Here is a 23,841-nt window from a genome sequence, read left to right as displayed (position 1 = left end):
ACTGCGGTAACGTGAGCCACAGAATGACAAACCGTGGTACCACCAGCCGCCCGTCTGAAGTAGTGTTATTATGGTTATGGATGACCCAAACGGTGTTACCACGGTTTTTACACTCGGTGGCCTCACATTATTGCAGTCTGAGGGAAGGACATGAGTGGAGGGGGTACTGAGTGGTTGCAATCTGCAACACACCCACGGATGGTAAAAGTACATATTAACACCACCAATGTCCAAAAATACTCATTGTGCAGAATGACCCCCATTCAGACTATTTTATTATTGTATATTATTACATTACTATTGATGATTGATGTATTAACACAGTGGGTAGTTTAACATATTGCATGAACTGCTCATACAGTATGTGTGTCTGTGTTGTTGCAGCCCTTTGGAAGGAGAAAACGGGTCCAACATAAACATGATTATTGTTACAAACATAGAAAGTAAGGGCGCTCTCGATCAGAATGGGATCGGCCAATCATCGATCACCGATACCGATCATGGGAATCTAATTTCTGAAGTGTTTTCTCCGTGCCGGTCAACGAGCGAATCTGCTCCTCTGCTCTTTGTATGTAAATGTTGTGTCAGTGGTGTTTTGAAGCTTTGTTCATGTTTCTCTCATTCTTCACTAATCAGTGTTTCCCCTATATTCATTCTGCAGCCTCGGCACACACACACACACACACACACACACACAGAGTGACGTGTGTGATCCTTATGTCAAAAGACACATTTTAGATAGATTTCCTAAATCCCAACATGTTTATAACGAATGAAATGTTCAGCTTCAATCCATAATGTTGGCGTTTTAGTCTTTCAAAAACATTTTTCACTGTGAAAAAACTGTTTGCTCTCCCGCTTGCCGGGCACACAAAAGGGAGGAACGCAGAATCAGAAAGGTTTATTTATATTCACTTTATATTATCTTTTAGGCCTATATTGTTTTATAGATTATCAGTATATTTCCTTGCCAGATTCGCCCGCAGAACAAATAGATCAGACAGATCTGAAACTACTGCAGATGGAGGAGCTGACCACGGAACTCCACCTTGTGTGTTTGTGTGTGTGTGTGTGTGTCCATTGTGTCGCTCTCAGAGCTAATAAAGAGCAGGCGAATGAGTATTGACAACGTTTCAATTCAGAATCGATGCATCATCTGATCGGCTTTATAGAGGGACCACCGATCAAACTATTTGGAACGAATATCAGCCGCATAACCCATCGGTGACCGATGATCTGAGCACATTTAATAGAAAACAGGACTTCATTTTTACACTGGTTAGGTGTGATGATGTTAGTCCCCCATAGGAGACATTTCATTGACCTCACTGTATAAAATGACCTGTGGGGACCTCTACGATAATCAACAGCCTCATGAAACTTTACAGCCACAAACTAGAGACCTAGAGCATTCAGAAGATGGATGGATCAGACTAGAGACCTAGAGCATTCAGAGGATGGATGGATCAAAACTAGAGACCTAGAGCATTCAGAGGATTGGATGGGATCAAACTAGAGACCTAGAGCATTCAGAGGAGGATGGATCAGACTAGAGACTAGAGCATTCAGAGGAGGATGGATCAAACTAGAGACCTAGAGCATTCAGAATATGGATGGATCAGGACTAGAGACCTAGAGCATTCAGAGGATGGATGGATCAAACTAGAGACCTAGAGCATTCAGAGGATGGATGGATCAGACTAGAGACCTAGAGCATTCAGAGGATGGAGGATCAAACTAGAGACCTAGAGCATTCAGAATATGGATGGATCAGACTAGAGACCTAGAGCATTCAGAGGGTGGATGGATCAAACTAGAGACACTAGAGCTTTCAGAGGATGGATGGATCAGACTAGAGACCTAGAGCATTCAGGAGGATGCGATGGATCAGGACTAGAGACCTAGTCCATGTGGTATTTTGGAGGGATTATTGATCATTTTTTATCAGTTCTCCAGTGGTAAAAAAATGGTTAAATTTTAGCACCAAATATGTGTAACAGATGGGTATCAACACAAACTGCAACAACTAATGAGACATAAGTGAGCCATGGGATGATTATTCATATACTTCTATCATAATGTTGTTAAACCCTGATACACTTTTACAATTAATTTTAAATAATTAATTAATTCATGTGTATTCTGATTTATGACTAGAAGAACTTGACCCTCAGTGCTGAGCTGCATCTCAAATTAATCTTCAGGTTCTCAGCTTTCAGATGATGTACACCACTTCTATGGTCACATCTACTGTTTGACCTGCTATCCTCCCCCTTAAACAACCCCCCTGTAACCCCACTAAAGACCCCCTGGGACCTCCCTAAAGACCCCTCTATACCCCCCCTAAAGACTTCTGTACCCCCTCTTAAGAAGGCCTAGAACGGGTCTATTGTGGGTCTCAGAGGGTTAAAGCTTAAAGTTTTTTCTTCTTCATGTTATGTGATTTAATTAAAGACTGTATGACTGACTAAATGATGATCTGTGTTCTGCAGCTCCCCTCACCTGTCGAAGGCTTAACAGAAACTGGGCTACTATAACGGCTCAGTTTCACCACACCAGACTCAGGCTCCCCCTGTCTGAAGTGGACAGACTTCCCAGACTACATGCGACAGTACCCGGGCCGAGGCCTGGGGGACCACAGCTTCTGCCGAAAACCCAGACCGAGAGAGGCCAACCCCTGGTGCTTCATCAGGCAGAGCTCCGGTGCTGTTGGCTGGGCCTACTGTGACTGCCATCAGGGTGAGCTGAGGGACTTTCATCATTTCAGGGGCAAGGCCACTTGGCCTTTTGCTTTTGCCAGATTTTTGTAGGGCACAAAGGCCAAATACCAGGGCAGCAAGGCATCAAATGAAATAATGATTTCTAGGACGACGGAAATAAATAAAATCATTTAACTTGAGGGTTAAGGATGATTTTATTTTTTAATGCATTAATTTCACTTTTAGTGAAATAAATGAATTTGAAAAATAAGTTTTATTTTATTAAAAAATAAGGTTCACAAAATATATTTCTGATGCGTTGATATTTCTCATCTTAAATAAATGTCATAGAAATCTACAAATATATGTATTTAAAAGTATTTGCAGTTTTCATCAAAAACATACAGAAGCCCTGAAAGCAAGCGAGAATTTTCGTTTCACTTCGTTGCAACAATATATATATAATATATATATATATATATATATATATACTGGAAATACAAAGTTTGAAACTTGTGTTTGGTGGATTATTTCTCTGTTGTTACAATGCTAATTGTCATTGTATTTTACATCGTTGGAAAGCCTGTTTATTTACCTTCGGCAATGATGTCCCACTTGTAAGGATCATGCATTTGTGGGATGAGCAGCACAGCTGATTATGTAGGTAGCGCCAAGAAAAATTTGCCAAAATGCTCTGCCCAATGGTAAACAGTGTATTCTCCTGTTGGTGTTGACTCTTTTTGAGTGGTTGGTGGATTGGATGATTGAACTCTCTATCAGTAACAAGGAACAAACAAGACATATTGGCTATTTTACACTTTATTCATTTAATACACCATCAGGAGCCTCAGTAGCGGTGGAAGATCCATACGCAACCACAACAGCCTGGCACCTCCTCCTCATGCTGCTCACCAACCTGGTCACACGTTGCTGTGGGATGGCGTTCCATTCCTCAACCAGGATTCGTTGCAGGTCAGCCAACGAGGTTGTGTTGGTCACTCTAACACGTACAGCACGCCCAAGCTGATCCCACATGTTGAATTGGGTTGAGGTGTGGACTCTTGGCAGGCCGTTCCATTCTCTCTACTCCCACATTGTGGACGTAGTCTGTGATAACCCTGGCTCTGTGGGGGCGAGCGTTGTCATCTTGGAGGATGAAGTTAGGTGCCAGATTGTGGAGATATGGGATCGCCACTGGCTGCAGAATCTCATCCGATATCTCACTGCATTGAGATGGCCTTCAATGATGACAAGCCTTGTTTTTGCCAGTGAGGGAGATGCCGCCCCACACCATGACACAGCCCCCACCAAAAGCTGTTACTCCATCGGTGCTACAATCCAGCATAGCGTTCTCCACGTCGTCTCCATACTTTGACCCTGCCGTCCAAACTTTCGCAGACAGAACCTGGACTCATCACTGAACATGACATTCCCCACATGTTCAGGTTCCATTGTCTGTGTTGTCGACACCAGCGCAAACGGGCCTGACGGTGAAGGGTAGTCATTGCAGCTTCCTGGTAGCCTTATGAGAATACACTGTTTAGAGCATTTTTGGCAAATTTTCTGGGCGCTACCCACATAATCAGCTGTGCTGCTCATCCCCACAAATGCATGATCCTTACAAGTTGGACATCATGCGAAGGTAAATAAACAGGCTTTTCCAACCATGTAAAATATAATGCCAATTTAGCATTGTAAACAACAGATGAAATAATCGACCAAACACAAGTTTCCAAACTTTGTTTTTCCAGTTTATATATATATAAACTCTGAAAAGTTTGGAAATTTGGGTTTGGTGGATTATTTTTCTTTTGTTACAATGCTAATTGGCATTGTATTTCACATGGTTGGGAAGCCTGTTTATTTACCTTCGCAATGATGTCCAACTTGTAATGATCAAGCATTTGTGGGATGAGCAGCACAGCTGATTATGTGGGTAGCGCCCAAGAAAAATTTGCCAAAATTCTCTGCCAATGCCAAACAGAGTATTCTCCTGTTGGAATTGACTCTTGTTTTGAGTTGTTTGGTGGATTGGATGATTGATCTCTCTATCAGTAACAAGGAACAAACAAGACATATTGGCAATTTTACACTTTATTCATTTAATACACCGTCAGGAGCCTAAGTAGCAGTGGAAGATCCATACAGAGCCACAACAGCCTGGCACCTCCTCCTCATGCTGGTCACCAACCTGGTCACACGTTGCTGTGGGATGGCGTTCCATTCCTCAAGCCCAGGGTGCAATTTGCAATTGGTTACCGGTGATAACAACCAGCTTCAACTTGCTTTTTCTAATTGCGCGGGCCTTATTCCAGATTAGAACAACTTGGCATTGACGATGCTTGGAGCAGACACCAAATGATCACTTTAGTAGGTGCAGCACCAGAAGGCCCCATGCACATCAGGCACCTGATTGGAAGCACCTGGAGCTAAAAACAAGAGTCATTACCAACAGGAAAACACACTGTTTAGCATTGGCAGAGAATTTTGGCAAATTTACTTGGGCGCTACCCACATAATCAGCTGTGCTGCTCATCCCACAAATGCATGATCTTACAAGTTGGACATCATGGTGAAGGTAAATAAAACAGGCTTTCCAACCATGTAAAATACAATGCCAATTAGCATTGTAACAACAGAGAAATAAATCCACCAAAACACAAGTTTCCAAACTTTTTTTTCCCGAGTTTTAGTGATATAAGATGTTCATCTCGAGTCCAGTGTGATTCAAGAGTGCATCACACCCAATGGTGTCTGCCCCAAGGTCTCTGGTTACCATGCAGTTTAGAGAGACAATTAAGATATCCCAAAAACATTATCTATTTACTGTCCCAGAATTAATGCCACCATAGCAATTAAAATATCAAGCATGTGTGCTTTATAGTATACCACTTCACCCATCATTTGAGCATAAACCATAAACCATAGTCCATTACTTGATCCATCTTTGAAGTCTTTTCACTTCATTCATAACAAGAGTGTGTATGATGACTTTGAAAACACTGTAGTTGGTTGGTGCTTCACATCTTAACACCCCCATGACTTGACACAGGGATGTTTTCAGTATACAAGAGTTGTTGATGTTGCTCAACCCAATTCTCGTGGGTCAAATCATTTGTCATATCAAGGGGCTGGAAGAGACACAGGCTTAAGTAGCGAAACATGGAACGTCGGGTGGACTTTCAGAGATGAAAGCTACTTTAATTTGATAGCAGTGGGATTAATGATTTTGTCAACTTCAAAAGGTCCAATGTATCTGGAGCCAATTTATGGGACTCCACCTGGAGGGGCAAGTCACGGGAGGAAGCCATACCTTTTGACCGGGTTGGTAAGAGGGTGCAGGGGTTCGATGGTGATCAGCAAGGCGTTGGGTTCCAGGCAGCTGAACGGAGAAGGGCAGACCGGACTCTCTCCAAATCCGACGACACCTTCGGATGTTGGCCCTGGACCGATGGCACCGCCACAGCCTCCGCCTGGGACTGAGAAGAGGGGAGGTTGATAGCCCAGAGAGGCCATGAAGGGTGAACATACTGTGGCGGCACTGGCGAGTGAGTTATGGGCATACTCAACTCAGGGTAACTGTTTACTCAGGAGGACGGGTGGTGAGCAGTGACACAACGCAAGGTTGCCCCGAGATCTTGGTTTGCCCGCTCCGTCTGCCCATTCGTTTGAGGGTGGTACCCAGAGGAGAGACTAGCTGTGGGCACCCAGACCCCAGCAAAAGGCCTTCCAGACTGGGAGGAGAAAACGTGGGCTCCGTCAGATATGACTGTCCTGGGGGATGCCATCACGTGTCATGGATGGCCACCCGTACCGCCGTTTGATGAAGGCGCGGGTGCGGTGGACGCTAGGGGCGGCAGGCGAGCTTAGATGAATGGCCCCATGTAGGACCTGACTGAATCAGGCACAAACAGACAGTTAGGAGGGCCATTACCTGGGTCTGGATGAGAGCACTGTGCGTCCTGGATGCAGGTCTCAATCTCCCGTGTACTGCTGGCCACCACACAGGACGGATGTAGAATGGATTCTGGCTGTGAGCAGGATTTCTGTGGGACAGACTGGCGGATGAGGGCATCAGGTTTGGTGTTGCGTGAGCTAGGATGGTAGGTGATGGTGAAGTTAAAACCTTCCCAGGAACAAACCCCACGGGGCCTGGGCGGGAATTTAGCCGTTTAGCATAGCAGAGGTAAGAGAGGTTTTTGTGGTCAGTCCAAACTACAAAATGGCTGCTCAGCCTCTTCCAGTCAGTGCCTCCATTCCTCAACTGCCAGAACCAATGCCAACAGCTCACGGTTTTTCCACATCATAGTTGCGCTCCGCCGGAGAAAGGTTGCAGAGAGAAGAAGGCACAAGGGTGCAGCTTGTGATCCTTAGGAGACCGCTGATAGAGGACAGCCCCCCACACCAAAGTCAGAGGCATCCACCTCCACCACAAACTGCAAAGAGGGATCAGGGTGAGTTCAAACTAGTGAATAACTGTTTCAGAGTGGCAAATGCTAAGTCAACCTCTGGCGTCCAAGTAAAGGGATGGCTGGGGAGGTGAGTTGTGTGAGGGGGGCCGCCACTCTACTGTAGTTTCAAATGAACCGTCTGTAGCAGTTGGCAAATCCTAAGAATCGCTGCAACTGTTTCCGTAAAGTGGGTTTGGGCCACTCAGCCACTACCTGAACCTTTGCTGGGTCTGTCTTCACCTGCCCCTGCTCAATGATGAAGCCCAGAAAAGTACAGAAGTCACATAGAATTCACACTTTTCAGCTTTTACAAATAGTTTGTTTTCCAGAAGACGACGGAGCACTAACCTCACATGTTGAACGTGTTCTTCCATGTTCCGGGAGAAGATGAGTATGTCATCTAGGTAAACAAAAATGAAGTGGTTCAGCATGTCGCGGAGGGATGTCATTGACCATGGCCTAGAAAACTGCAGAGGCGTTGGTGAGGCCAAAGGGCATAACTTGAGACTCAAAATGGCCCATGGTTCAGGCAGCACGACTGCAGCGCCATCCAGCGGCTATTGTCAAAAAAGTAGCAGACTTTGCCTCTTTGTTTCTAGACTCTTTGATGACAGGTTGGGCCAAACCAATGACCAGTGCACTCATTATTAAAGGTACCAAACTAACAAAGCACTCCTATTGTTTTTCCATGTGTAAGGGATTTACAAATGGGAACAGGTTTGGTTATTAGCTAATTTAATAAATAATATTCATAGAATTATTATTATTAATAAGAATTATTAATCAACATTAATAATGAACGGGGCACCACCCTGGAATCAGGGACCAATAACCAAAACGTTAATCCCAGTCTCAAAGGGAAATATTCCCTCCAAAGGCCAGTATTTTAACACTACTTTACACTTAGGAGGTGAATAGCGAAGGGTGAATCCGAGCACTAAACTCTCATAACCAGCTGTTATTACAATATGAATGCACAATAAACACAGACAACTGCTATTTAAAATAAGACCATTTATTTACATACAGTGATCTTAATCAACAATAAACACTCTAACAACATTAATCTAAATCAATAATTTATCACAGCAGTAATTACTAATTAACAACACTTTTAATAAACAAATGGATGTCCTACAATGCAGCTCTAAGCACTAAACTAGAATTAAACAAAACATAAAAGCAAAAGAAAATGTGTGTGCGGGAGAGAGAGAGATGTGTGTGTGAATGCAAATGTGTATGTGTTGAGGTGTGAAAGAGGAGTGTCTATATTGTGTGTGTGGTGTGGAAGAGCAAAGGACGCCCTCAGTGGACGTCACCACGTAAGCGGTTACGTCACGTAAAAGGGGGGGGGGGGTTTGCTCGAAACGTTTACAGATCACGCACAAACGGGGGTGTGAATCCCCACGTGTCCTGTAAGGTAATAGGTGTGAGCCTATGCGCGGAGGCGTGTCTATGTGTGTGTGTGTGGTGTGGGAGGAGCAAAGGACGCCCTCAGTGGACGTCACCACGTAAGTGGCTACGGTCACGTGAGGGAGGAGTTGCTCGAAACGTTACAGATCACGCCCAAACGGGATGTGAAAGTCCCGCGTGATCAGTAAGGTGGGAACGGTGAGGAGGCGTATCTACGTGTGTGCGTGTGTGGGAGGAGCAAGGGAAACCCCGAGGCGGCGTCACCACGTAAGTGGTTACGTCACGAGGGAGGAGGTGCTCTGGTGGCGGAAGCGCCACGGAAATCACCCGACTGCGTACGAACGGGACGGGGATCCCGCGTGTCGGCAAAGTGTTTGTTTGTGTGTGGTAGAAGTGGAGGAAAGAAAGGCGGGGAGCGCCTGAAAACAGTATCACAGTCAAAAACAGTAAACACCGCAGCAGCAGGAATCCTAAACTGCCGCGCGAGAGATGTACTAGCTGGGTTATTATTACTCAGATGCTCGTTAGTCAGCCGTTGCACTGGTCTTTTAATAATAAACTTACAGCTACAGATCTTCACGCTTTGGCAGGAGCTAACACAAGGAGCACACAGTAATCCAGACAGTCAGCAATAGTACAACAACGCAACATAAACAAGCAAAGCAGAGCAAAGCAAGTTAAATAAACAAAACCAACAGACGGACTCGGGCGGGTCCGTACGTTCAGGATAAATCAAACAATAGTTATTAACTTATTGGAATATACAATCTCACTAGTCTCTGCCCAGACACAAGCCTCTTACTTGAATCGCTTCTTCGGAGCGATAGTGGAGTAGATCGTCGTTAGTTGGTCCGGCGGCGTCGCGCTGGCTCGGACAATAACGGGCCGTTATGATGCTCGTCAGCGGGGGAAGAACGGCAGGGCTGGCTCTCCGTGTGGCAGCGGATGGAAGCAGCTGATGTGAAGACGGCGGGGTGATCGTCTCTTCCTTGGTGAAGGACGCGGATCCGGGTCTTCCTTCTATAGGTATGGTGGTCTGGACGTCTGATGAACGGCGGGCTGGACCTCCGTGTGGCAGCGGAGGGGAAAGCAGCCAGAAATGAAGGAAAAGGCGGTGCGCTCGTTTCCTTTGATGAAGAACGGTTGTCCTCGGCTTCCTTGGTGAAGCCGGGCTGTAGTCTTCCTTCTGCAGGGATGTGGATCAAAGTCTGATGGACACAACATTATCTTAACTCGTCCAGCGAGGTCAGAAAATGTGGCTCGGTCTTTAGGTGAACGCCGCAGCGTTGGGTACTCCTATAGCAACGTGAGTCGCAGTGGAAAGGGGCGAGATTCAGGTGAGCGTTGCCTATATCTCCTGTGGAATAGTGGGCGTTTCAACGGAAAGACCCCACATTTCCTGTTAGCCTCATCCAATGGGGGTCCTTGTTTGGGTTCAAAATGAAATTTCACATGTAGATGCGACATTTTAAAAGCTGGGCAGTTAGGTCCCCTGCTGTGATCAGGTCTCTGGTTTCCCATGTAGGCCAAGGCTCTTTGTCTCGTGAGGTCCCTACACATGTATTGTAACAGGTTTACTTGTGTGTCATTTACAGGTGCAGCCAGATTGGTGGGGGGGTCATCAGGCAACAGCGGGCGTCTGGAGGTCTATCTGAATGGCCAGTGGGGAGCAGTATGTGAAACGCACTGGACAGACCGTGATGCCAGCGTCATATGCAAACAGCTTGGACTGGGGTGAGTCTCACAGAGCCAGACATGTTTCTAATGACAGTAGAGAGCTGCAGGAATGAGTCCTAAAACCAGGGAATGAGTCAGCATGATGTCACTTCCTGTTCCCTTGTCTTGAAGTCAATGGGTTTTTTAGTTAGATGCCTGAAATCAGGTCTGTGGTTAACACAAGCTGAAGAGATTTTAACGTTTTGACAAAACAAACATTTACAAAAATGTAGAGCGTTTATGATGATGTCATTCTTTATATAGCCTGCCTAGCAACTGTTTTCAAGCTCAATAAACACAGATAATATTTGATCGGGAATAGGGACATGAAATCTTTCAGCACATGTGGACTGGCACACACTGACACACATACTATTACACATACTATACTACTATTACACATATTATTATTATTATCATTATTATTACACACACATACAAAGAGCAGAGAAATGGCTTCAAATAGACCCTGTGATTGGTGTTACTGCTCCTCCTCAGATCAGTTCAGTCATCATCAGAACAACTAAAAGCTCTCATATTAACCTGTTTCAATATCTTTACACTATCTCCTTATCAAAATAAGAATGGAACCTAAAATCCTTTTTATTACTGCTCAGTGACATTAGCGAGGGGTTATGGCGTTGCTAAGGAGCCAACACATGTAGCCTAGCTACTCATATGTTAGCTGCACCGGCCTCACAAATGTAACTAAGAGCTACAGAGATATCACCTTCAAGAACAAGAATTTATAGGCCATCTGTCCAAGCTGCTGTAATCCCACCTCTGTTGAAGAAAAACTATCTAGATTAATTTGTAATTACATATTAATAATATATTAATAATTACAGACCAATTCCCAATCTTCCTTTTCTGAGCAAAATATTTGTGTACAAACAACTGGATGAATATTTCAATTCACATATAGTATATGATACACACTAGGGATGTTCATAATTAACTGTTTAATCGTTAACCGACATTAAGCATTTTAACAGATTAACGCTATCGGTTAAAACGGTTAAAAGAAATATTAATAATTAACTCAAAGGCTCAGAGGAGCAGCTCGTCTCTTTAAGGAGAAAAGCTGGTCCACCTTAACAGCCCACCTTAAGAGGCAGAGCCGGAGTTGCAGGATACAGGAAGTTGACTCCGGTCTCTGGATCGCTTGAGCGGAGCAGAGGAGTTGTAGTTTAGTAGCATTTATTCACTGACAAATAAACTGTACACACACTGGTACACCTACGTTCACAGCTAGAACACCACCAACAACCTCACTCACCGCCAACACACACACACAGTCTGTTTGGAAACTCACTAAAGTTACGCAGACTACGTGTACGGCGGCGAGCACGAAGCCTCCGGCAATGCTAGAGCTGCTAACGTAACACAAATACACACACTGTTGGACACTCGCTATCGTTAATCCGGGCAGACACACAGCTGACAACCTGCTAAACTAAAGTAAATCTTGGTGGAGACTTTTACTGGGAAAGTGGCTGCATGTCCGCGACACTACACGCAGCATCGTAGCTGCTAAGTTAACGCTCCCGGATGGTGAACTGGGACTCAGTTGTCTGTTGTGCTCCTGCAGCTGGTAAAACCGCTGCATGCGAGGCACAAATCTTGTCAGTTAATAATCGGTTAACGAGGGTTGGTTATCGGTTTAAAAAATGTTTCAAAATGAATCCCTAAAACACACCAATCCCTTTCAAAAGCCAGTAATAGCATTGAAACAGCTCTCATAAGAGTATCAATGACCTTAAGATCAAGTTCATCAATACCCAAAACAGTTGAAGTAGTTGACAGCTTCAAATAACTCGGAGTGACTCTGGACAATAAACTCAGGTTTGACCAACACATCAATGACATTCAAAAAAGGAGCCACCAAAGACTATCAGTCATCCGTAAACTGAAAGGACTTTATGTTGCACCCCCTCTCCTCCTACTGCTGTACCAGAGCATCATCCAGCCCATCCTCCTCTCCTGTACCAGAGCATCATCCAGCCCATCCTCCTCTCCTGTACCAGAGCATCATCCAGCCCATCCTACTATAGTGTTCTACCTGCTTTTTTAACGTGTTATCCGTCACTAACCGGGCAAAACTCACACGCATAACCAACACTGCTGTCAAGATAACTGGTCTCCCCACACCCAACCTCACAGAACTCAACAACAAAGCCATCGCACACATTGCAACCTCAATAGCACAGGACATCACTCACCCACTCGGTCACCACCTTACCATAATGGTACAGAACACTGAGGTGCAACAGGGCTCACTTTAGAAAAAGCCTGATACCCGCAGTCATAGCCTCCTTAAACAACAGGCGTCGCTGAATAGGCCTGAGTGTGTACTGCTGTCCGTCATTTTCTGTTGTTGTCGCTGTTGTATTGCTGTTACTGTTACTGTGTTACGGTGTGCTGTTGTATGTATTGGTGTCTGACAAGTACAGTGCTCTGGAAAAGAATTTCCCCTTGTGGGACAATAAAGTCTAAAGTCTAAACATCCATCCATCCATCCATCTTCAACCGCTTATCCGGGATCGGGTCGCGGGGGCAAACAGCTCCAGCAGGGGACCCCAAACTTCCCTTTCCCGGGCCACATTAACCAGCTCTGACTGGGGGATCCCGAGGCGTTCCCAGGCCAGAGTGGAGATATAATCTCTCCACCTAGTCCTGGGTCTTCCCCGTGGTCTCCTCCCAGCTGGTCGTGCCTGGAACACCTCCCAAGGGAGGCGCCCAGGAGGCATCCGTGCTAGATGCCCGAACCACCTCAACTGGCTCCTTTCGACGCAAAGGAGCAAGGACTCTACTCCGAGTCCCTCACGGATGACTGAGCTTCTTACCCTATCTCTAAGGGAGACGCCAGCCACCCTCCTGAGGAAACCCATTTCGGCCGCTTGCACCCGCGACCTCGTTCTTTCGGTCATGACCCAACCCTCATGACCATAGGTGAGAGTAGGAAACGAAAATTGAACGGTAGATCGAGAGCTTTGCCTTCCGGCTCAGCTCTCTTTTCGCCACAACGGTGCGGTAAAGCGAATGCAATACCGCCCCTGCTGCTCCGATTCTCCGACCAATCTCACGTTCCATCGTCCCCTCACTCGCGAACAAGACTCCGAGATACTTAAACTCCTTCACTTGGGGTAAGGACTCATTCCCTACCCGGAGTAGGCAATCCACCGGTTTCCTGCTGAGAACCATGGCCTCAGATTTAGAGGTGCTGATTCTCATCCCGACTGCGTCACACTCGGCTGCGAACCGATCCAGTGAGTGCTGGAGGTCGCAGACCGATGATGCCAACAGAAAGTCCAAACAGTGACTCACAAAGAACTTCAATTTTAGTATTACTTGATCTCACTGCATTCTTTGACACTGTTGAGCATGACATTTTAGTCAGTTTAGCTGGTCCCTGCTCTTAACTGGTTAACAGCTGTTATAAGATAAGATAAGATAAGATAAGATGAACCTTTATTAATCCCCGGAGGGAAATTCAGGTGTCAAAGCAGCAACATCAGCAAACAGAGTGAATCACAGGAGAGGTAAAGGTATACAAAAATTCTAAAGACAATAATAGAGATATAAAAGATAGAGTGAATGGGTGAACATAGTGTGTACAGTCTGTCAATAAATAAATGTAGTATGTACAATAAATAAATAAATAAATAAATGTAATATGTACATATGTGCCGTCAGCAATAAAGTGGTATATAGGATGTATAGTGTAAAGTGAGTGTAAAGTGCACCAGATAGTGCATGTTTAAATTTCTTAAAAGTCCTAATAGTTGTCATATGGGGGTCAGCCTTGGTTGTGGAGCCTGATGGCTACCAGCATGAAGGACTGACCCAGGCGCTTTGTGTTGTGCCGAGGAGGGATGAGTCTGTGGCTGAAGGTGCTCCTCATCTTGACTAGCTCATCATGGAGGGGGTGGAAGGGGTTTTCCAGGATAGCGTCCAGCTTCCTCCTCATCCTGCCCTCTGCCACCACCTCCAGACCGTCCAGCTCAGATCCAACCACAGAGCCAGCCTTCCTCACCAGCCTGTTCAGTCTGTTGGCATCCCTTGTGTTTGTGTTACCCCCCCAACATACCACAGCAAAAAAGAGAACACTGGCTACTACAGACTGGTAAAACATCTGCAGCAGCCTATTGCATACATTAAAAGACCTGAGCCTCCTCAGGAAGAACAGTTTGCTCTGTCCCTTCCTGTAGAGGGCCTCGGTGTTATCAGTCCAGTCAAGTCTACTGTTCATATGTACTCCCAGGAACTTGTAGGTGTCCACCACCTCCTCCCCTCGGATGGTGATGGGAGTTGGGGGCCTCGTGCTCCGCCGGAAGTCCACCACCAGCTCCTTGGTCTTTCCAATGTTGAGCTGGAGGTGATTGTTATCACACCACCCTATGAAGTTCTCCACCAGGGCTCTGTACTCCTCCTCGTTGTCATCTGTGATGCAGCTGACGATGGAGGAGTCATCGGAGAACTTCTGTAGGTGGCATGTACCCGAGTGGAAGCGAAAGTCGGAGGTGTAGGTGGTGAACAGGAAGGGAGACAGCACAGTTCCTTGGGGGGCGCCGGTGTTGCTCACCAGCACATCTGACAGGCTGCCCTGCAGTCTGACATACTGTGGTCTGCTGGTGAGGTAGTCCGTAATCCAGGCCACCAGGCCATGGTCTACCTGCATCACTGAGAGCTTCTCAGCTAGCCGGAGTGGCAGGATGGTGTTTGAAGGCACTGGAGAAGTCAAAGAACAATATTCTTACAGTGCTGTGCGGCCTCTCCAGGTGAGTGTAGGCTCTGTGGAGCATGTAGGTGATGGCATCATCCACACCGATGTTTTCCTGGTATGCAAACTGCAGGGGGTCCCGGAAGTCGCTCACAAGGGGCTTGAGGTGCTGCAGAACCAGTCTCTCAAAGATCTTCATGACGTGTGACGTCAGAGCAACTGGCCTGTAGTCATTGGGGGTGCTGGGGTGTCCCTTCTTGGCCACCGGGACGATGCAGGAGGTCTTCCAGAGCTGGGGAAACCTTCTTCAGCCTCAGGGAGAGGCTGAAGAGGTGCTGGAACGCTGCTGCCAGCTCCCAGCACACGCCTTGAGCACCCTGGGGTTGATGTTGTCTGGTCCCCTGGCCTTGTTCACGCTGATCTTTGAGAGCTGCTTCCTCACCTGGCCCCTTGTGATGATCAGGGTGGATGTTTGCAATCTGTAGTTTTTAAATCATCAGAAACCAAGATTATTATTATTATTTTTTCAGGTCCAACAAGGGTCAGTCCTCTGGCCACTGTTCTTCAATCTGTACATGCCCCTGCTTGGTATTATCATAAAGAAACACACAGTTGTACACTTCCCTTTCCTCTGATGATCTCAGTCCTGCTAGCAAACTGGTGAACAGAGTTGGTCCTAAAAGTCAGAGCGGGAAAATGTATTCACACTTGGTATCGTTGTCTCTGAACTACAGTGAGTAAGTCAGAAACCTTGGCATTATTTGGATACTGATCTCAATTTTACCAATATCACCAGAACAGCGTTTTATCACTTGAAAATATATCAAAACTATTCATAGCATTCATAGCTCCAAATGACTCTAATGCATTTATCTCAGCAGGTTAGACTACTGTGACGCTCTCTCTGCAGGATTATCCCAACAGTCAGGAGGACGTCTCTCACACACACACACATACACACGGATATTTGAACATATTAGGTTCAGTTACTGTGGTCCTGCTCTCTGGAACAAGCTGCCTGATGACTTGAGGTCCATCACAACTGTGTCCACATTCAAAATCAAACTTCAAATGTTCCTATTCTCCCAGGGCTTATGGTTAATTACTGTTGTGATATGTTGATATCTTGTTTTTTATTAGTCTGTGGTTGGTGTATGTTACTCTGTTCTTATATTGATGTTGTTTATGCTGATGTGTTCTTATGTTTATGCCTGTATTTTTATATTTTGTCTTTAAATGTAAAGCAGTTTGAGTTTACGTGTAATGAATGTGCTATATAAATAACATTGCCATTGGCTTACCCCACCCCAGGCTTCAAACTAAACACACAGAAGGTGATTGCACCATTGAGGTTGTAGTTTATAGACTCTGGAAGTCCAGAAATTCACTATTCTTGTCAGTGAGCTACTAGCACATTTCCTATTTCATCTGTGGGGTTAGAGAGTAGTGCTGCAAGTCTTTTTTAACAGGACATTTCCATTGCTCTTGTATGATGTTTGCTGTGAGTGTGCATGTGAGTCTCTCTGTCCATCTGCTGTCCTTGTAGTGAGATCGGTACAGCCCTGCAGCATTCCTACTTCGGTCCGGGTTCTGTCTTCCACTATGAGCGTCTGGGTTGCCGTGGTAATGAGAATTCCCTACTGGAGTGCCGGAGCAGGAAGTTTGTCACCAGCGACTGTAACCATGGCAACGAAGCAGGGGTGGTTTGTGCCGAGCCTGAAGGTGAGACCAGGGTGTCACGTCAGATTATATAAACAAGTACGTCACTGATAAATAATGACAAATGTATACATACAGTACATACTGTATACCACATGGTACATAATTACACTGCTGGCCAAATACAAGCACAGTGCTAGAATCTTTTCTTGTTGGCATTGGTTGTTTCTTTCAGAATAGATTCAAGACCTCATCATTTATAATTAAAAGTAACCAATCAGAACCAGAACTGACTCATTCACTGTGTCACCTTCTTCTATTTCTGATGCACATTCAAAGCTTTTGATGCAGCCCGGTACACAAACATACAATCACATTATAAATACATAAATAAAGAGACGTGAGGCAGCTCACCATGACATGTACAGTGTGTGACGGAGCTGGAACATGGGCCTCTATGGAGCCTGGGAAGATAGTGACAGTTATTATCATGAGAGTGTTTTTGTTTTGACATACAACAAGCTAAAAGGGCTAAGAGCACATGCCCCCCCCCCCCACAGAGACCCAGAGTCTGAAATCTTTCTAAAAACATGATGTGTATTATATTATTGGCTCAGTTGTTGCTTTACCTTTTGTCTGTCAGGCACTGGTATCCCTTTGAGGCTTGTGGGAGGCCTGGAGGACTTTGAGGGCCGCGTCGAGGTGTACCGGGATGGCAAGTGGGGAACCATTTGCGATGACGAGTGGGATGACACCGATGCCGAGGTGGTGTGCCGACAGTTGGGTCTGGGGTAAGAATACGTATGTGTACTCATACCTGGCCGATAAAACTGATACTGATTCAGTACCAAGGCATGTAGACAGTATACCAGCCTACAGATACAAGAGACAATCCTTCCATTTCTTGTATCAATATCGATATATTGTGACCAAAGTACTCTGATGAATAGAGTAAATTATTATTTGATACACATCATGGTAATGATGAGTTACACTGGAATTGATACCCTTTCAACACTTAACATAAGCTCAACTATCTCTAGCTCAGAGGTGGAAGAAGAATGAAGTAAAAGTAGAAATAGCACAATGTAAATGTACACCATTATAAGATTTTATTCAACTCAAACAACATACAGAATGATAATCCGAACAATGCAGAATAGCCCTTTTCTTACTGTTATATTATCATGTACATTATTAGGGATCCAAGCAGCAACAGTGGTGGAACACAAGGGGGCTGTTGCTGTGTGCTTTGGTATGTGACTAGCTGTGATTTAGAACGGGTCTAACGGGCTAAACAGGAACTTGCAGGGGTATAAAAAAGCTGCATGCTAAAGTAGCCTTGATTGCTCTGTCAAAACCAGCAGCAGCCAGATGTTTGGTGAAATGGCCTGAACGGACACATATCCTGCAGGTTCCAGGTTCATACTTGTATTTTGGGTTTCTACTTGAACATGTTTACATGTTTTAATTACATGTCAAGATATGTAAATCTACCAGACAGAGACAGTTCAATTGAACATGCTGATGAGTTGCATTATGGGAAATGTAGGAGTGTTTTGGAGTTTGACCCATACTAAGGACTAAAAGTCAGGATATCTCAGCCTTGGTTTGATTTTGACTATTTAAAGAAATAAGGAGTCCTCCAACTTTATGAAAGACCTTCCCATTAGTTTGTGACTGATCCAGCCAACAGCTCTTTATTCAAAGAACTGTCCTGTTAGTAGATCAGACCTTTAAACGGGCAAGGTGCTTATGTTATGGTGTCAAAAAAAAGTTTGGAAATGAGTTCTTAGCGGATTATTTCTCTGTTGTTACAATGCTAATGGTCATTGTATTTTACATGGTTGGAAAGCCTGTTTATTTACCTTCACAATGATGTCCAACTTGTAAGGATCATGCATTTGTGGGATGAGCAGCACAGCTGATTATGTGGGGAGCGCCCAAGAAAAATGTTCCAAAATGCTCTGCCAATGGTAAACAGAGTATTCTCCTGCTGGTATTGACTCTTGTTTTGAGTTGTTTGGTGGATTGGATGATTGAACTCTCTATCAGTAACAAGGAACAAACAAGACATATTGGCTATTTTACACACAGCCAGCGTAGTTGTGTTGGTCACTCTAACACGTACAGCACGCCCAAGCTGATCCCACAAGTGTTGAATTGGGTTGAGGTCTGGACTCTTGGCAGGCCGTTCCATTCTCTCTACTCCCACATTGTGGAGGTAGTCTGTGATAACCCTGGCTCTGTGGGGGCGAGCGTTGTCATCTTGGAGGATGAAGTTAGGTCCCAGATTGTGGAGATATGGGATCGCCATTGGCTGCAGAATCTCATCCTGATATCTCACTGCATTGAGATGGCCTTCAATGATGACAAGCCTTGTTTTGCCAGTGATATCATTGAGGGAACACACAACCACGCTGGTTGACCTGCAACGAATCCTGGTTGAGTAATGGAACGCCATCCCACAGCAACGTGTGACCAGGTTGGTGACCAGCATGAGGAGGAGGTGCCAGGCTGTTGTGGCTGCGTATGGATCTTCCACCGCTACTGAGGCTCCTGACGGTGGATTAAATGAATAAAATGTAAAATTGCCAATATGTCTTGTCTGTTCCTTGTTACTGATAGAGAGATAGATCCACAAATGCATGATCCTTACAAGTTGGACATCATTGTGAAGGTGAAGAAACAGGCTTTCCAGCGATGTAAAATACAATGACCATTAGCATTGTAACACAGAGAAATAATCAACCAAACACAAATTTCCAAACTTTTTTTTACGAGTTTATGATCAGACTGTGACGTACTTGACCGTGGGGACAAATTAAGGGCTAGAGACAGTCACATTTATGCTGTTAGAGAGACATGAACAAGCTGTGTCCCAGTCCCATACTACACAGCTGCTGTGTTCAGGGCTAGGGTTAGGGTTGACCCCATCATGCCCTGGGTCTTACAGTCGGTGGAGAGCAGCTGCGGCGCCTGGCTCTAAAAACTGCGGCCGCCTCGATCTCGTGAGGTCATCGTTGCCCACGTGTGTGTGACGTCAGAGCAAGTCGGGATCAAGTCGGACACAAATCTAACCATCATGCATTGCGCAGCCAATAGGACTTTTTCACCGAAGATGTTGTGACGCAGTAGGAAAAGCAGAGGTGTAATTAAATTAATGATTTGACTTCTGGTCCCTGGTGTTGTGCGTTCTGGCTCACTCTCACTGGAACACAGTTCAAGTCTGCTGCCTTTAAATTATTCATCACTTCATTCCAACAGCTTTATTTGGCATCCTACTGTTTGAATTGAGACACACTTAGATGTATCAGGGTTTTGTATTGCACAATTGCATGCTGGATACTTTCCCAACTAGGTGTTTTATGGTGTTTTTTTGATATACCCACAATGCCGACTAAGTAGAAAACACGCGGTGCCCATATGATGGCATTCATCTGCATATTATTAATATAAACACACACTTGACCATGCTATACACATTAAAGGTTGTGTTTATTTGTCTGGACCAACAGGGGCGTGGCCAAGGCGTGTTCATGGGCCCACTTTGGTCAGGGTGTTGGTCCCATCTTCTTGGACGGGGTGCAGTGTTCAGGCAATGAACTGTCTCTGGAGGAGTGTCCTCATAACATCTGGGAGCAACACAACTGTGACCATATGGAAGACGCAGGGGTGTCTTGCAACCCATACACAGGTCAGAGCCAAGGAAGGAAGCACTCACTAACTCACACATTCATATGAGACGACACTGTAGTCAGTCCTTTTGTTATACCGTGACGATCGGCCATAGAGAAAAAGGATAGAAACAGCAACATTTCTACTGTGGTTATAAGCAGTGATAACACATATCACTGTGATATATTAGGGCGGCTGTGGCTCAGAGGGTAGAGCAGGTCGTCCACCAATCGGAAGGTTGGTGGTTCGATCCCCAGCTGCTACGGGTCACATGTCGATGTGTCCTTGAGCAAGACACTTAACCCCAAATTGCTCCTGAAGGCATAGCCATTTGTGTATGAATGAGTATTTAGATTAGATCTTGATGGGCAAAGTTGGCACCTTAGTAGCCTCTGTCATCAGTATATGAATGGGTGAATGCTGACATGTAGTGTAAAGAGCGTAGAGTGGTCGGAAAGACTAGAAAAGCGCTGTATAAATGCAAGTCGATTTACCATATCTACAAGTGCTAAGTCAAAGGCAGCTGGATTTGCTGTAGATTATTGAAGACATGTCACCTCCTGTCCCAAATGCTTCTTCACTTCTGACTGATGACTGGTGGGGATTCACAGGAACTTAACCTCTATAGGTTTGTTTACACATTGAGAGTCGCTGAGGTCACATGTTGGTCATTAGGTGACATGATGTCATGTAAGAGTCACATGATTTAAGGTGTGAAAGGGTTTTAAAGGGGACATATCCTGCTCATTTCCAGGTTCATACTTGTATTTTGTTGGTTTCTACTATGTTCACATGCTTTAATATTCTGTCTGAATACACCTGTATTCAGCATCTGTCTGAATATACCTGTATTCACCCTCTGTCTGAATATACCTGTATTCACCCTCTGTCTGAATATACCTGTATTCACCCTCGGTCTGAATATACCTGTATTCACCCTCTGTCCTGAATATACCTGTATTCACCCTCTGTCTGAATATACCTGTATTCATCCTCTGTCTGATTATACCTGTATTCACCCTCTGTCTGAATACACCTGTATTCACCCTCTGTCTGAATATACCTGTATTCACCCTCTGTCTGAATATACCTGTATTCATCCTCTATCTGATTATACCTGTATTCACCCTCTGTCTGAATATACCTGGATTCAACCTCTGTCTGAAACGCTCCGTTTTAGCGCCGGTCTCTTTAAGACCCCCTCCTGATTGGCTTGTGAGAAATATGGTGCACCTTTACAAAGATATCTCTCAGGCTGTAGGCGGTATATTCTAATGAGCCTGCATGTCTACACATATTTTCTGCAGTAATATATTATGGTGGAGAAAAAACACACTCTCGCTATCTATCTCATGGCTCAGTTTATTCATACTCATCTCACAGAGTGCTGTTTGCTTCAGTTTCATCATGGTCTGGTGTTCCTCTCCTCCACAGTCTCTGGGTGTGAAACAGAGCTGATGAGTAGTGCTACAGCCGTCACATGTTTAACTGGATCATAGGTTAAATGACCTATTTATGATATGGTGAAGGGTTTTTGGGGTTTATTTAAGGTATTTGACTAGGAAATGGTGATTTCTATTATTTGTTATGCTTGTTTAAAGTAAGAGCTGGCTGTAAAATTGCAGACTGTGTAAAATGAAAGATAAATGATTCGACAGTTGGTTGGTCTTGGGGGAGGGGCTTAACACTTCTCTGGCCACCAAAGGTCGTGAGTCAGTCTGCGGGTAGCTATAAACCACACAAGTGATTAGAAAACGCTTTCTATTGCAAATTAAACATATCATTTTTTTGTCTTTGTTTTTGCTGTGGACGTCCAAGTTTTTGTTTTTTTCACTATTTTTGTAAATGAAAGCACTTCAGTCTATTTTTACAACTGAAGACATCTTGCTATGTTTTCATTGTGTGTTGGCTCACGGTTCTGTGGAACACTAGGCTCGTTCGAGATGAACTGTGCTTTGCCTGGAAAGTACACAAGATCAGGCGGCAGCAGCAGGGGGCAGAAAGACAAGGAAGTCACAGAAAAAGTTACTTCCTGTTAGATTCGATCTGTAGGCTACTTGTAGTTTTCAGACCACGTTGGGATTTATTTATATTTGTTTGTGAATATATTTGGAAATGTGCGTGTGTCTGGCATTGGATTCTATCCTTTATTATTTTTATGTCCACCTTGTAAAGCACTTTGTAATGAGCGCTCATTTTTTATATATAGATAACCTTCATTATTATAATAATTATTATTATCAACCGCACAAGATGTGTTTAACAGATGAAACCTTCATTGCTCAACATGAGACTAATATCCTACAATCTAGCGTTAAATAATACAAATACACAGAAAGTTGTGACTTTCTATTACAGATGGTGTTTTGCTGTCAAAACTAAGAGCCAATCAGCTCTCTGATCAGGAGACAGCCAGGTATTTCCCATCATGCCCTGGGTTTTGCAGTCGGTGGAGAGCAACTGCGGCGCCTGGCTCTAAAAACTGCGGCCGCCTCGATCTCGTGAGGTTATCGTTGCCCACGTGTGCACGACGTCAGAGCAAGTCAGCATCAAGTCGGACACAAATCTAACCGGCATGTATTGCGCGGCTATCGCCGGTGATCAATTCTGCGCAGGCCTGGCTCATCTCGAACAAACCTATTCTCACAAGCCTGAAGTTTGTGGGCATGTTAAGTGGCAAGCATGATTTACATACTCAGCTATGATTGGTTATTTTCTCCCATTGCCTCTATATGGGAGCACAACAAAGTAGTTCTTTACAGAGAAATGTGTTTCTACACACCAGCTTGTTAAATTCTAACGCAGAGCATCGAAAAGCAGACGGCAATGATCAACCTGTTCCAGGTTCTTTAACATAGTGAGGTGGAGGACAAAACAAACGAAGGAATCAAAACAAGCATGATTGTTGATGCTTTCGTGCGACAGAGTACATGCATTCAACCTTTCTCATCTTCCCAAGGTTGCAGTGCTGAGTGACTTGAGACTTGTTTCTTGCTGGGGGCGGCTCCAGGATGTTATTTGGAGGTTCAGTTCACTTGTCTGTCAGTCGGTCGGTTGGTCGGTCCACCACCTTGAAATATCTGAGATTGAAATATCTCAACAACTATTGGTACAGACTTCTATGTTCTCCGCAGAATGAATTGTAATAACTTTGGAGAACCCTTAACTTTTCCTCTGGCGCCATCATTGGGTTTAATACTTTGGTTAGAACCAAATATCTGCAAAACAAAGCTGACATCAGCTGTAATTTGTGTTTATTGCTAATTAATAAATGTTAGCATGCAAGACTTAGTTGGTGAACATGGTAAACATTACACCCCCTACACAAACCTGTTGCCATGCTAGCATTAGCATTTAGCTTAAAGCACTGTGTAAGTGCCTAAGGAAAGCCTCACAGAGCCAGTAGCATGGCTGTAAACCCTTTGTCTTGTTGGTCTGAACATGACTGGTTTGACATATGCCTCATTTCCACTGCATGGATTGACTCGACTCAACTTGCTTT

The 23,841-nt window shown here is 44.7% G+C and overlaps 1 protein-coding gene across 1 annotated transcript in view; it reads left to right on the top strand.

Annotated features, from left to right (window-relative positions):
- si:ch211-51a6.2 (neurotrypsin) overlaps window positions 1-23,841 on the top strand; it is a 60,173-nt gene that overhangs the window by 15,275 nt on the left and 21,057 nt on the right. Inside the window, 7 exon segments of the mRNA XM_037781463.1 lie at window positions 2,493-2,504; window positions 2,507-2,554; window positions 2,557-2,739; window positions 10,159-10,297; window positions 16,549-16,724; window positions 17,305-17,452; window positions 20,180-20,358. Of these exon segments, the coding sequence (XP_037637391.1) occupies window positions 2,493-2,504; window positions 2,507-2,554; window positions 2,557-2,739; window positions 10,159-10,297; window positions 16,549-16,724; window positions 17,305-17,452; window positions 20,180-20,358 (885 nt within the window).

Source organism: Sebastes umbrosus, chromosome 10, assembly GCF_015220745.1.
Source record: "Sebastes umbrosus isolate fSebUmb1 chromosome 10, fSebUmb1.pri, whole genome shotgun sequence".
NCBI lineage: Eukaryota > Metazoa > Chordata > Actinopteri > Perciformes > Sebastidae > Sebastes > Sebastes umbrosus.
This window is presented reverse-complemented; position numbering and strand designations above follow the sequence as displayed.